Below are 16212 nucleotides of genomic sequence, written 5' to 3'. Positions count from 1 at the left end.
TGGCAGCTTCATCCAAGATCAGGAAGTCTTTACCCTGTGTTTGTCCCAAGTTTCTGCTTTCATCGAGACTTAAATAAAATGCTGAGACTATCAAAGTGGAAGTCATAGGGAAGTAAAATGCACAGACTTGACCTCCTAGAAAGCCCAGAAATTTTGAAGAAGCAGCAGCAAAGGATCGTTTTAAAAATTGTAATCTGAAAACAAAGGAACCAGAAAAACCAGCAAAGGTGAGAAAAAAATGAACCAGAAAAACAGAGGAGAGTGTTCTCTGACTCTTTTTTTCACTTAAAGTTGTATCCACCCATCTTGATATTGGCATAGTGTGTTCAATTTGAAAGGCTTTGACAAAAAGACCAGAATATGATGAGCAATATATGAGGTAAATAGGGGTGATAAGGTGAATTAGAACTGTGGGCTCTCAGAATCCCCTGTGGCTGTGATGAAGGGATCTTTGATATGCATGCTATTTATATCCCTGTACTCTTGCCTGGACCTCCAGTATCTTCAGCTGTCATCAGTAGCTGACATCCTTAAAATCCATGGGGGAAGCTTATCTCCACCAAGATGGGATAGTCATGGGATTTAAGTCATACCAACTAAGCCCCTGTCTAGAGACCCGTCTTGTTCTGTGTGCTGGATCTGCATCCCACCATCAGACTGTCTCTTACTTCTGCACATACTCTGAGTCCTGAATGTCACATGAACATTTAACACTTTCCCACATTGCCAAAAGCTACTGTCAGTGTTGACAGCCTGTGCACACTCTGGTGAATCCTAGTGGTGTGTCTCTCAGCATGTCGAGGGCCATCTTAGTCAGAAGATAGCTCCTAAGTGTAGCTTTCAAAATAGGTGATTCTCGAAATGTATTCTACATTTAATGTTCCTGGTTCAACTGAGAGAGTTGAGTTTCATATTCAAAGTCAAGTTTTGATTTCCATCTTCCCATGGGGTAGGGAGTGTATCTCACCCACAGAGTGTGTGTTTAGCACACACAAGAGCCTGGGCTCAAACCTCATGTATTAACTGATGTGTTTATTGACCTGCTTTTGAAAACACTTGACATAAGTTACTTTTAAGGGGAAGGCTTTCTTGTGGCTCACATTTTGAGGTCATTGTCTATTATGATGGCAGAATCTCAAGAGAGAGACAGGTCACATTGCTTCCACAGTCAGAAAGCATAGTGAGATTAATGTGGGTACTACTCATCTGGCTTTCTCCTTTTTATTCTGTCTAAAAGCAAACCCTTTAGAATGACACAAAATTTATGTTGGGTCTTCCTAATTCAGTTAACCAACTCTGAAAACTCCCTCACAGGCATGCCCAGAAATTTGTCTTCTAGGTGATTCTAGACCCCATGAAGTTGACATTCATTATTAGCCATTACAATTCATACACACACAAAAAAAAAAAACCCAAAAACTTAAGGGAGGATGAAAAGAAAGAAGGATTTGCTTTGGTGTACACTCCACCATGGCAAGGAAAGCATGGATGCAGGGGTAGCTAAATCTGTGACTCTGACCAAGAAGTAGAGAAAGAGGAAGGGTGATGCCGGTACATGGCTGATTTCTTTTCCTCCCTCCTGCTTTTTTGTCTTGCCCAGAATCCCAGCACATAGGATGGTGCTCCACTCCCACCCACATGTTTAGGATGGATCTTCTTCTTAGTTAAAGCTCTCTGGAAATTCTGAAAAAAAAAAAAAAGCAAACAGACAAAAATAAAAAAAAAAAAGGAAACATCTAAAGGTGGATCTCACCAATGTTATAAATAAACCTTAACCCAATCAAGCTAATAGTGGAAGTTAACCCTGTCACCCAGCACAGATAAGCTGGTGTATGAGTTTGGGGAGGATAAGAAGATTTTTTAGCCTTCCCTTTCCGTGGACTCACCGCAGACCAGAGGCCTAACGCCATCAGAGTGAGGAGGCTACGAGGAGAGGCAAAACCATCCAGAGCTTCGGACATTGAATTCCTGGCCCACACACACTACAGAGTAACAAGAGGAGATAGAGAGATCCTACCTGCACTCACTGGAAAAAGATATGGGAAGAAGACAGAATAAGAACCCGCTCAACAACAGAAAGACCAATATGACACCACCAGAATCTAGGGACTCCACTCCAGCAAGATCTGAAAAGCCCAACACAGTGCATGAAGAAGAGATGGACCTCAAAAATTATCTGAGCAAGATGATAGAGACCTTCAAAGAGGAAACAAGAAAATCCCTTAAAGAAATAGAAGAAAAAGTAAGCAAAAAATTACACGATATGGAGGAAAAGACAAACCAAAATATTCAAGAAATAAACAAATCTCTTAAAGAAGCTAAAGAAACCCAAGATAAAACAACCAAACAAGTGAAGGAAGCTCTTGAAACAGTTCAAAACATGAAAGCTGAATTAGACACATTAAAGAAAACACAGAATGAAGCGATGCTGGAAATGGAAAGGTTGGATAAACGAGCAGGATCTAAAGATGTGAGTATAACTAATAGAATTCAAGAGACAGAAGAGAGAATCTCAGCTATTGAAGACTCGCTAGAGGATATACATTCATCAACCAAAGAAAACCTCAAGACCAACAAATCCCTAACACAAAATATACAGGAAATATGGGACACCGTGAAAAGACCAAACCTAAGAATAATAGGTGTAGAAGAAGGTGAAGAAACACTGCTCAAAGGTACAGAAAACATATTCAACAAAATCATAGAAGAAAACTTCCCCAACCTACAGAAAGATATGCCTATGAAAGTACAAGAAGCTTATAGGACACCAAACAGACTGGACCACAAAAAGAAGTCCCCCCGACACATAATAATCAAAACTCCAAATCTACAGAATAAAGAAAAAATATTAAGAGCTGCAAAGGAAAAAGGCCAAGTAACATATAAAGGCAAACCAATCAGAATCACACCCGACTTCTCAATGGAAACTATGAAAGCCAGAAGGTCTTGGATAGATACACTACAAGCACTAAGGGAGCATGGATGTCAACCCAGACTACTGTACCCAGCAAAACTTTCAATCACTATAGATGGAGAAAACAAGATTTTCCATGACAAAAACAGATTTAAACAATACATATCCACAAATCCAGCACTACAGAAGGTTCTGGAAGGAAAACTCCAACTCAAGGAACATAACTACATGCACAAAAACACAGGCAATAGATAATCTAATATTGCCAAACACAAAAAGAAGCAGGAGAGCAAAATCCACACACAATGACACCACCAACAATAAATCCAAACCAAGCAAGAACCAACGAACAATGGACATTAATATCCCTAAATGTCAATGGCCTTAACTTACCCGTAAAAAGATATAGGCTAACAGAATGGATACGAAGACAGAATCCATCTTTCTGCTGTTTACAAGAAACACACCTCAACTTCAAAGACAGGCGATACCTCAGAGTAAAAGGATGGGAAAAGATTTTCCAATCAAATGGCCTCAAGAAACAAGCAGGTGTAGCAATCCTAATATCTAACAAAATGGACTTTAAACTAAAATCAATCAAAAGAGATGAAGAAGGGCATTTCATACTCATCACAGGAAAAGTCCATCAAGATGAAATCTCAATCCTGAACATCTATGCTCCAAATACGAAGGCACCCACATTTGTGAAAGAAACATTACTAAAGCTCAAACCACACATAAAACCACACACACTTATAGTAGGAGACTTCAACACCCCCCTTACACCACTAGACAGGACCACCAGACAAAAACTTAACAAAGAAACAGAGGATCTGAAAGAAGTCATGGCCCAACTGGGGTTAACGGATATCTATAGAGCATTCCATCCAAACTCAAAAGAATATACCTTCTTCTCAGCACCACATGGCACCTTCTCCAAAATTGACCACATAGTAGGCAACAAAGCAAACCTCCACAATTACAAAAGAATTGAAATAACCCCCTGTATCTTATCAGACCACCATGCATTAAAGCTAGAATTCAGCAACAATACAAATGGCAGGAAACCTGCAAACTTTTGGAAAATGAATAACACCCAATTGCACCATTCCTGGGTTGAGGAAGAAATAAAAAAACAAATTAAAGACTTCCTAGATTCTAATGAAAATGCAGACACAACATACCCAAATTTATGGGACACTCTGAAAGCAGTCCTAAGAGGGAAGTTCATAGCACTAAGTGCCCACATGAAGAAACTAGAAAAAAGTCACATTAGAGAACTGACAGAACAACTGAAAACACTAGAGCAAAAAGAAGCAAACTCACCAAGGAGGAGTAGACGCCAGGAAATAATCAACCTGAGAGCTGAAATCAATAAAGTAGAAACTAGGAAAACATTACAAAGAATCAATGAAACAAAGAGTTGGTTCTTTGAGAAGATCAACAAGATAGACAAACCTCTAGCCAAACTAACCAAAAGGCAGAGAGAGAGCACACTAATTAACAAAATCAGAAACGAAAAGGGGGATATAACAACGGACACTGTGGAAATCCAGAGAATCTTTAGGTCATACTTTGAAAATCTGTACTCCACAAAATTCGAAAATCTAATGGAAATGGACAGTTTCCTGGATAAATATCACTTACCAAAATTAAATCAAGATCAGATAAACAATTTAAATCGACCCATAACCCCTAATGAAATAGAAGCAGTCATCAAAAGCCTCCCAACCAAAAAAAGCCCAGGACCAGATGGCTTCACTGCAGAATTCTACCAGAAATTCAAACAAGAGCTGATACCAATACTCCTCAAACTGTTCCGCACAATAGAAGCAGATGGGATATTGCCAAACTCCTTCTATGAGGCTACAATCACTTTGATACCCAAGCCACACAAAGATAAGAATAAGAAAGAGAACTACAGACCAATATCTCTCATGAACATTGATGCTAAAATACTCAATAAAATATTGGCTAATCGAATCCAAGAACATATCAGAAAAATCATCCACCACGATCAAGTGGGCTTCATCCCAGGGATGCAAGGATGGTTCAATATACGAAAAACCATCAATGTAATCCACCATATAAACAAACTGAAAAAGAAAAACCACATGATCATCTCACTAGATGCTGAAAAGGCCTTTGACAAAATCCAACATCCCTTCATGATAAAGATCTTGGAGAGAACAGGAATAACAGGAACATATCTAAACATGATAAATGCGATATACACCAAACCAATAGCCAACATCAAACTAAATGGAGAGAAACTCAAAGCATTTCCTCTAAAATCAGGAACAAGACAAGGATGTCCACTCTCTCCATATCTCTTCAATATTGTTCTTGAAGTTCTAGCTAGAGCAATAAGACAAGATCAGGATATCAAAGGGATACAAATTGGAAAGGACGAAGTCAAACTTTCACTATTTGCAGATGACATGATAGTCTACATAAGTGACCCGAAAAACTCTACCAGGAAACTCCTACAGCTGATAAACACCTTCAGCAAGGTAGCAGGATACAAAATTAACTTAAATAAATCTGTAGCCCTACTGTATACAGATGATAAACTCAATGAGAAAGAAATCATGGAAACATCACCTTTCACAATATCCACAAGCAACATTAAATATCTGGGGGTAACACTAACCAAAAAAGTGAAAGACCTGTACAATAAGAACTTTGAGACTTTAAAGAAAGAAATTAAAGAAGATACCAGAAAGTGGAAAGATCTCCCGTGCTCTTGGATAGGCAGAATTAACATAGTAAAAATGGCAATTCTACCAAAAGCAATCTACAGATTTAATGCAATCCCCATCAAAATCCCAACACAGTTTTTCACAGACATTGAAAGAACAATACTCAACTTTATATGGAAAAATAAAAAACCTAGGATAGCCAAAACAACTCTTTACAATAAAAGATCCTCTGGAGGCATCACCATCCCTGACTTCAAGGTCTACTATAGAGCCATAGTTCTGAAAACAGCTTGGTATTGGCACAAGAATAGACAGATAGACCAATGGAATCGAATTGAAGACCCAGATATTAACCCACGCACCTACGAACACCTTATTTTTGACAAAGGTGCTAAATCCATACAATGGAAAAAAGATAGCATCTTCAACAAATGGTGCTGGCACAATTGGATTCGAACATGCAGAAAATTGCAGATAGATCCATACTTGTCACCATGCACGAAACTTAAGTGCAAATGGATCAAAGATCTCTCCATAAACCCAGCCACACTGAATCTTTTAGAAGAGAAAGTGGGAACAACCCTTGAACAAATTGGCACAGGAGAACGATTCCTGAACATCACGCCAGAAGCACAGACACTGAGGTCTGCAATTAATAAATGGGACCTCTTGAAACTGAGAAGCTTCTGTAAGGCAAAGGACACAGTCAGTAAGACAAAACGACCACCCACAGAATGGGAAAAAATCTTCACCAGCCCCACATCTGACAGAGGTCTGATTTCCAAAATATACAAGGAGCTCAAGAAGCTAGCCACCAAAACACCATACAATGAAATTAAAAAGTGGGGTGCAGAACTAAACAGAGATTTTTCAACAGAGGAATCTGAAATGGCTGAAAGACACTTAAGAAAGTGTTCAAAATCCTTGGCCATCAGAGAAATGCAACTCAAAACAACTCTGAGATACCACCTCACACCTGTCAGAATGGCTAAAATCAAAAATACCAATGACAACCTATGCTGGAGAGGTTGTGGAGAAGAAGGAACACTCCTCCATTGCTGGTGGGAGTGTGAACTTGTAAGACCACTTTGGAAATCAGTATGGCGGTTGCTCAGAAAAATGGGAATCAATCTACCTCAAGATCCAGCCATTCCTCTCTTGGGTATATACCCAAATACTGCATGTCCATACAACAAGGACATATGTTCAACCATGTTCATAGCAGCATTGTTTGTAATAGCCAGAACCTGGAAGCAACCTAGATGCCCCTCAACTGAAGAATGGAAAGAGAAAATGTGGTACATTTATACAATGGAGTACTACTCAGCAGAAAAAAGCAATGGAATCTTGAAATTCGCAGGCAAATGGATGGAACTAGAAGAAACCATCCTGAGTGAGGTAACCCAATCACAAAAAGACAAACATGGTATGTACTCACTCATATATGATTTTTAGACATAGAGCAAAGGTTTACCAGCCTATAATCCTCTACCCCAAGGAAACTAGAAATCATGAATGACTCTAAGGGATAAATGGACCCCAGGAATGGGAAATGGCATGAACTCCCGAGCTAATTGAGAGCATGAGGGTAGGGAAGTGGGTGCTGCCACAATAAGAGCACAAGATGAAGAGTAGAGGAGAAGAAATGGAGGAGCAGATATATTGAGTTGGGGGAAGAATAGAGGAGAGAGAGCAGGATGAGAGATACCATATCAGAGGGAGTCACTATAGGTCCGAGAAGAGATCTGGAACTAGGAAGATCTCCAGAGACCTATAAGGATGACACGATCTGACAGTCTGGGCAGTGGAGGAGAAGTTGGCCTAGAAACCCTTCCCCTAGAATGAGATTGATGAATACTCTCTATGCTATTCTAGAGTCCTCATCCAGTGGCTGATGAGAGCAGAGACAGACATCCACAGAAATACACTGAGCTGAAATCTGGAACTCAGTTGAAGAGAGGGAGGAATGAAGAACGAAGGGGTCTGTACCTGGTTGGAGAAACCCACAGAAACAGTTGGCCTGAAAAAGGGAAAGCATATCGACCCCAGATGCTCTTTGGGAGGACAGTACAGGACTAATCCAGCCCCCTGATCATGGATGCCAATGGGGAGGCCCCTGCACTCCTGGGATTTTTAGACATAGAGCAAAGGTTTACCAGCCTATAATCCTCTACCCCAAGGAAACTAGAAATCATGAATGACTCCAGAGGGAGGTGGACTGGCGTTTTGCCCTGGTGGGTGGGAGGGACTTCGAGAGCCCATCCCACTTGAAGGGATTCGCTCTGTCTCTGAACACATGGGGAGGGGCCTAGGCCCAGCACAGGAAGATTTGGTGGACTTGGTGGAACCCTGGTTGGGGGCCCTACCCTGCCTGGGGAGTGGCGGGTGGATGGGGTGGGGGGTAGGTTGGAGGGGGGGAGAAGGAATGGGGATGGGGGGAGGGAGAGGGAGAGGGAAAGTATATGTGAAAATATTAATAATTTAATAAAAAAAGAAAAAAAAGAAGATTTTTTAAAAGAATAGGAGAGACAGGAGCAAATGAGAAAGATAAAAATCATAAAAGGTGCAGTGTTGAGAAGATGATTCCACTGGTAAAATAGTGGCCTGAGTTATAGCTCCAGAATACTGGTTAAAATCCAAGTGTGGTGGCATGTAACACAGTACAAGGGAGGCAGAGATAGGAAGATGCCCAAGATTCACTGGCCAGATAATCTAGGCTATTTAACAATTTTGTGATGGTTTGAATGAGAATGGCTCCCATAGAATCACAAGTTTGCATACTTGGACCCCAGTTGGTGGAACTGTTTGGGAAGGATTAAGGAAGAGTGACCTTGTTGGAGGAGGTGTGTTACTGGAAACAGGCTTTGAAGTTTAAACAAACTCACTCCATTACCAGTGTGACTATTTCAATCTATCTTATGGTTGTGTCTCAAGATGTGAGCTCTCAGCTACTGCTCCAGCACCATGCCTGCCTTCATGTCCCATGCTCCACACCATTATGGTCATGGACTTTAATCCTCTAAACCTGTGAGTCCTGTAGTGGCTTGAATGCAAATGGGCCCCATAGTGCCAGTTGGTGGAACAGTTTGGATAGGATTAAGAGGTGTGGCTGTGATGGAGGTGTGGTCTTGCTGGAGAAGGTGTATCATTAAGAGTGGGCTTTGAGGTTTCAAAATCCCATGCCAACCCCTCCCACCCCCACCCCTGGCCATGCTGCCTGTGGATCAGAGGATATCAAGCTCTCAGCAGCTACTCAGTATCATGGTTCCCACCCTAATAATCATGAACTAAACCTCTGAAACTATAAGCAATCCCTCAATTAAATGTTTCTATTTACAAGAGCCACTTTGGTCATGATGTCTCTTTACAACAAAAGAACAGTAACAATGACATGCCCCAAATTAAATGCTTTTTTCATTGGTTGCCTTGGTTACAGCAATTGCACCCTTGCCTCCCCCTTCCACAAAAATCATAAACCTATAAAGAAGCTATCTGTAACCCCCACTTCGTCTATATAACCCAAACACAAATTGATTTTAGTGTGGTAATACTGGGGAGGTATTTATTATGGCTTTGTTTATATTATTTGTAATACACTTTTATGCATTTATGTAATTCAACTAAATATTTTGAGCTTATATTTTAAGCATTGATCTGAGAGCTCAAAATATATCACTAGATCATAATTCCTAAATTCAACAAGGTAACATTGCAGAAGGTACATGGTACATATTTTTTTTTTCATTTTGAATCTGGTTACAGAAGGTTGTAAAAGACAGCAATAGAAGTAACAGAGCAATCATAACAAAAGGCCAGTGGTAACAGAAACAAGGATGCTCCCATGCAAAATGTGAAGAGCCGAAGGGACCCACAAAATGAATTGTCCATCCTCCCATGGAGAAGTGGAGTTTCTTTCTCCTACCCTCAAGCCTTGGTGTGATGACCTGTGGAAGTGAAGCAATGCTAGTTATAAGCCTAAAGCTTTAGGAAGACCTAGATGACTGTACTGTTAGAATATGTAAACCCTGAAGAGACCCTGTTCTAATAGGGAAAGATTGTGTAGAGAAGACCATGCAAAGACAGCAAAAGGAGAAAGAGAGGCATCTCTGCTGAGTAAAGATATCAGTTGTGAAAGCAAGGCATCTTGAATAATGCCCTGAGTGATGGCAGATCCAGATGGCATTGAGTGAAGCTGGGCTCCAAGATGATCCCTGTCCACTCACAGAAGTATGGAATTTAAATGATTCTTGATGTAAGTCATTGAATTGGGAAATGGTGGTTTATTATAAAGACATAGAAAAATGGTGCCTGGTAATAAGATTCTGAATTTATAAAATGTGTAAAGAGATGAGTCTTTGAAAGTGTCATTGCCATACATGACACACAGATATTTGCTCAAACATATCTGCCTGCCACTATGAAGGTGTTCTATTATGAGAAAGTAACATCAAGGCATACACCTAGTAGAAATAACATCACCCACAATAATTGTCAGTGGGTCACATTTTATCAGGCCTTAAGAAAAAAGATTAAGTAAGGTTCCAGGAGGTAAGGGGATCCTCCAGACTTCCTTCACATTAAAGATGCAGCATCTGCAGTTCTGGAGCTTCCAACCTGTTGTCTTAGACCACAAGTGTTTTGGATTGCCAACCTCCTTGATTCCATGAACCAATTCCACCGCACCCCCCCCCCAATACACACACTACTTCCATTCTCTCAGCACTGACACTGGATATCAGACAGAAGAATAAAGGTCTCAAGGAAAGACTTTCACATTGACTTGATGGACACACAGGAAGTAGCCGTTGGAGGCTGGAAACAAGGCAGCCCCTTGCAGAAGTGATAGAAGATGTTGTAACTCTGTCAACTGCAAAAGTGAAGACGCATGACACCCCTAATGAACCCAAGGCTTTGCCTCAAAAACCGTAGAGTAGAACACTGAAAGCCCAATTATTTTTCCCCTTTTTAGTTGTACAAGGGAAAGCACGGATACATCGAGGGAAAAATTCTGGGTTCCTATTGCAGAATTGAGAGCTAGGTTTGAAAATAAAACGGCTATTCTGTGTTTTCTTGATAAGGGTATCAAAATAAGAAACAACCGCAAAATAATCATGAAACTCAGGATGTTGTCAGAAAAATGTGTCCACAGGGTCCGTGATATGGCTGTGTGGCACTTTGTGTATGTGTGTATGTGTGTGTAAATATTGTCTAGAAATATAAAGGACCCACAAGCACATATGTAAGTAACTCAAAAGAAAGGGTGAAGATCTGAACAAAATTTAAATGAACAAAAGTCAGACAAGACATAAGGGTTGCTGGCAAACAGGGAAACTTAGATACAGTTTTTCTATTCTTCTCCTAATTAAACAAAGTTTAAGACATTCAATAATGGTCAGATTGTGGAGAAGTGTGCCCTGTAGACTGATATGGGAGTGTGAAATAATAAAACTATTTCAGAAAGGATTTAGAAACATCTGGAATTCAAAAGCCATTAAAACTTAAAATATGCACTGTGGTAGTTTGAATGAAAAAGACCCCCATAGACTTATAAGGTGTGGCACTATTAGGAGATGTGGTCTTGTTGGAGTAGCTGTGATCTTGTTGGAGGGAGTGTCACTGTGGGTGGGCCTTGAAGTTTCAGAACCTCAAGACAGGCTAACTCTCTCTCTCTCTCTCTCTCTCTCTCTCTCTCTCTCTCTCTCCCTCTCTCTCTCTCTCCCTGCCGTTTGCCAATCTAGATGTAGAACTCTTGGCTCCTTCTCCAGCACCATGTCTTCCTGTGTGACACCCTGCTTCCCACCATGATGATAATGGACTAAACCGCTGAACCAGCCCCAGTTAATTTTTTTTCCTTTATAAGAGTTACTATGGTCATAGTGTCTCTTCACAGCAAAGAAACCCTAACTAAGATAGTCACAATATCTCATTTTACCCAGGAATTCCATCTCTGGGTCTGTCCTACAAAACACTCCAGTGTAAACATGAAGGCATAAGTTGAAGACATTCACTGCAGAAGGAAAGTGGCACAAGCCTTGGAACTCTGTTACTCCTGTGCCATTAGTGGCCAGATCACTGCCTGGAACATGGTAGGGGCTCAAAAACATTTATTGAATAAATGAATGAATGAATGAATGAGTGAGTGAATGAATAGGATTGAAAAATTATAAAATGGGCCAGCAAGATGGCTCACTGAATAAAGGTGATGGCTGCCAAGCCTGAACATCTGAGATTGATTTCCAGGACTACATAATGGGAGACAGAACTCATACGAGTTGTTCTCCAACTGCCGTACATATCCTGTGGCACATGTTCCCCAAATAAAATAGAGATACATAATTACAAATTGGAAGTTAAATTTTTGTCAACCAGAAATGATTACATCTATCACATAAAGAATGAGGTAGATATTCACGCACCAATAAGAAAGACCCTAACTACCAAGTGTTGGGTTAACAAGATAGCTCAATAAATTAGAAACAATGTAACTTTCAGCATTGGACTGAATTATGGAACTGTGATTTAATACACAAATGATTGAACTTAATCTATATTCGTTATTGTGGAGAGGTGTCTGCAACACTACTACACAGCAGTAATATTTCCAGCATTTACCATGACAGGATTATTCCTCTTACTTCTCTTCATTTCTCCAGGCACCGGCTGCAGTTATTAATGTTTCCATTTTACATGGAGAGAACACACCACAGCACATATACATTGAGGACCTGGTCCAAGGTCATGCTGTAACAGAACCAAGATTCATGCTCTAATGATCTGGGATCAGAGTTCATATTCTCAAACCAGGGGAGGATAAAAATGCAATGTGCTCAAGTTAAACTTGTTGACTCATTATGCTTATAATTATTGTTTCTTTCCCATTTCAAAGATCTCTACACATTACCTATAAACTTCACAGCCACTCTACATACAAAACACGCATAGGCAGTTTTAGTTTAATGCATTGGGAGTTCAATCTCTACAACCGCATGTACAGTTTACTCAAGCTTTCTAATTCAAAATTGCTGGTCTGTAAAGTGGATACACCAGTCATAACTCCCTCTATGTGATTTTCTTCTGTCCCATTCTATTCTCTTCCATTCATTCATTTTCTGTGATGCTGGGGATGAACCCAGGGAACTGTGTAAACTAGGCAAGATCCCTGCCACTGAGACACATTTCAGCTCTGTTGTGGTTGCTAAAGGACTACACAATTGGTTATTTTTTAAGTGCCTGGCAAACAGTATCTATCACTAGTCTATTCACATAAAATATAAAATGCATGCATGCACGCGCGCGCGCGTGTGTGTGTGTGTGTGTGTGTGTGTGTGTGTGTGTGTGTGTGTGGTGTGGTGTGTGATGTCTGAAAAGATGATCATTACAATATTAACAGATTAGGTCAATGAGGTGGACCAGTCAGTAGGGATGCTTGCTTCTAAAACCCAATGACCTGAATTTGATTCCCAGACTCTACATTGTGAGGGACAGACCTGATTCCATGATCTTCACATGTATGTGTTGGGGCATGTGCACGCAAATAAATATGTGCAATTGTATTAATTAATCCTCTTATCTTTAGACTGATTATGATTTGACAAACACAAATAATGAATTACTTGCTAAATGCTTGCACATACATGTGAGTGGACAGGTTGAACAAGTGCTATCAATCTGTCAGTCTACACACCACCGGGTTAATTCTAAGCACACATCATTCCAGTTCCATAATCCAGTTTTCTAATCATGGTGAATTTATTCAGAATGATTGAGCACCCAATATCATTTAAAAGTCTGTAAACAAAATATTTATCAGGACTCTGAGATTGTTTCAACATGAACGTTTTCAAGTAAGACCAAGACCCAAACCACTGAGCATCTAGGAAACTTGTGCATTTGAAGGCAGAATGTGAAACTGGGCTTCTGAGCATGCCTTCCCAGCCTGCTGTGCTTTCTGTTTGACTTCAGAAATCAGTTCTACACTAAGAAATGGGGTGCAAAAAAAGCCCTCCTTTCCTTTGGGACAGTTGGTAGGTGGAAGGGAATATGAGGGCTGATTTCTATGGGCTGAAGAAAGCATTGTTCCAAGGGGCTGCACAGGTTCACCAAGCTGATTCAGCTTATCTGATGGGTAATATTTCAGTTTTATAGTCTGTCTTGCTTTGTTTTATTAAAGATCAGGTGCAAAAAGAATCCGGATACTGTTTGGGCTTAATTTTTTTGTTTGGTTTGTGTTTTAATTAATTGGTGTATTTATTTTAAGGCTGGTCTCCCTGTGCAATCCAAACTTGAATTTACAAAGTAGCTGAGTAGCCCTGGCTAACCACAAACTCACAGCAATCCTCCTGCACCAGTCTCCTTAGTGCCGGAGTTACACACTCCAGGATACTGTTTTATAAAGAAAAATAAAACTTCAGGCAGACATCTGTCCTTTGACTCCCTCCACCCCCACAGCATACTCAGCAAGCTACTTAGTCAATTGTTATCTGTGACCATAACTTTCTGGGCATGGACGGTGGCAGATAGAAACCACAAGCCAAATGACAGTGTAAAGTCCCTGTGTCTGCGAGTCATTCTGCCCTGTGCGAGTGACCTGGCCAAGGATGGCCCCAAGGGCCCAGCTCAGAACCCGCAGTGGGAGGCGAGCGTCTTGGAGGAATCAGCCCTCCAGTCCCAGGCACTGCAACCCCCGCCCCCACCTCCGAGGTGGTGAAGAAGGCAGTGTTTTGGTAACTTGCACAGGGGACTTAGGGCTCATCCGACTCCTATTCAGCTCTGCCTCTCGGCTCCCAGCTGACCCTCAACACAAGATTCTTTGTTTGGGACAGTCTGGACGCTCCCCCGCGCGAACTCCAGCTGGGTCACAGCTTGCCTCCCCGGTGTCCAACTATGCACCGTGCCCCGAGTGTGCCTCAAATGCCGACTCACCTCATCTCAGGCCGGAGGATCTGAGTGTAGACGAGACACCGTCCCAGGAAGATCTCAGGAAAGTGCTTCGTGGTAGGCTTCCCTTCCCACACCAGAGGTGCGCGCGGCCACAGAAGTATGACAGCTACCACTACCGACGCTATCAGGAGTAAGAGACCTATTCCGAGACAGATCTGGGCTTTCCTAGAGAGGCGGCAGCAGGGTCTGTCCCCAGACACCTGGCTAAATTCATAGTTGGCCATGAGACTCCTGGAGAGCAGCCCAGGATAGGCAGGAAGAGAGCACTGTGCTGGCTGGGTTGGAGCCTGCCCCTCCTCCTTTCTTTCACTTGCCTTTTATCTGCTTCCTTTCCCACCCCTTACCCCTGCTTAAAGTTGCACGGGTGACTTGACCAATAAGGCTTTAAGGATGTCAATAGACACTCCAACTGCTTACTTCCAGACTCCGGAGCCTCTCTCCAGGAGAAGCTGACATCTTAGCCTCTTCAGGTGCACAAACAGCTTGGGCATACTCCTGGGCCAGCACCTTCTGTCACTTGTACATTTGACACTTTGGCTACATATGCTCCCTGGAGGGTAAAGTCTGCCCAAATCTCTCTCTCTCTCTCTCTCTCTCTCTCTCTCTCTCTCTCTCTCCTCCTCTCTCTCTCTCTCTCTCTCTCTCTCTCTCTCTCTCTCTCTCTCTCTCTCCACCCTACCTCTACTTCTGAGTTTTGTCCCAACATTTTTAAAGTCTCAGCTTCAGTCTGCTTCTCCTCTCCAGGGTCTCACTTCAAACCCAGTCCTGTCTGTTAAAGTGTCAAGTTAACTGACCTCTCCGAATTAGATAAATGTGAAGCAGAGACTCACATTCATTCTATCATGGCTTGCTGTGATTAGATGGGTTGATATCTCCTAGGTGTTTAGCATAATCCCTAAGACATGATAAGTGATTGCTCAGTAAATGTAAGTTTTTACTGCTTGCTCAAGGGAGCTGCTGAAGTGATGGGATTTTATGCTTGATGGGATGTTTGCAACACATCTCATATGTAGTAATACTTCATCCCAAGTGGGAACCCCCAAATACTGCAGCTCTTCCTGCCTCCCCTTCCCAAGAGGACATCTATTACTTAAACAGAGGCTTGCCACATAACAGATCATAACAGAAGTTCCACGGGGACAGTCATTTTCCAGGCAGAGGGCTTATTAGATGCAAAAGTTGAGACAGGAAAGCCCCTTGTCCTGTTTTAAGGTATAGAAAGGCAGCCATTGTAGCTAGACTAGAGAGTGGAGAGGGAATCATTGTGAGGGAAGCAGGAGAGCAGGTCTCCACAGCTCTGTAGGACAGGAGGACTTTTTTTTAGTACATTTCATTTCTTAAAATTTTTGTTGACTCTTTGCTTATTCATTTGGTTTCAAGTGTGTGTGTGTGTGTGTGTGTGTGTGTATGCCACAGCATACAAGTGGAGGTCAAAGAACAACTTTGAAGAGTCTCTTCTCTCCCTATACCACGTGTTTCCAAGAGGTTGAATTCAGGTTATCAGCCCTGACAACAGAGGACTGTACCCGTTGGGCCATTTCACCAGCCCACCCTTCAATACTAAACCATTCAAGGTCAGCGAGCCACCTCAGGTGACAAGTGAAAGGCTCAGCCTGGCTTTGAAGAACAAAGATAGAAACTTAGGGACCAGGTATC

The 16212-nt window shown here is 41.6% G+C and overlaps 1 protein-coding gene across 1 annotated transcript in view; it reads right to left on the bottom strand.

The window, feature by feature from the left end:
* The window catches only part of Cd38 (CD38 molecule), a 47292-nt gene extending 32509 nt beyond the window's left edge, over positions 1–14783 (bottom strand). The window contains exon 1 of the mRNA XM_027387008.2: positions 14539–14783. Coding sequence (XP_027242809.1) covers positions 14539–14780 — 242 coding nt within the window. The 5' untranslated portion in view covers positions 14781–14783. The remainder of the gene's footprint in view (positions 1–14538) is intronic.
* Between the last annotated feature and the right edge of the window lie 1429 nt (positions 14784–16212).

This window comes from Cricetulus griseus (assembly GCF_003668045.3).
Source record: "Cricetulus griseus strain 17A/GY chromosome 1 unlocalized genomic scaffold, alternate assembly CriGri-PICRH-1.0 chr1_1, whole genome shotgun sequence".
NCBI classification, from domain to species: Eukaryota; Metazoa; Chordata; class Mammalia; order Rodentia; family Cricetidae; genus Cricetulus; species Cricetulus griseus.
This window is presented reverse-complemented; position numbering and strand designations above follow the sequence as displayed.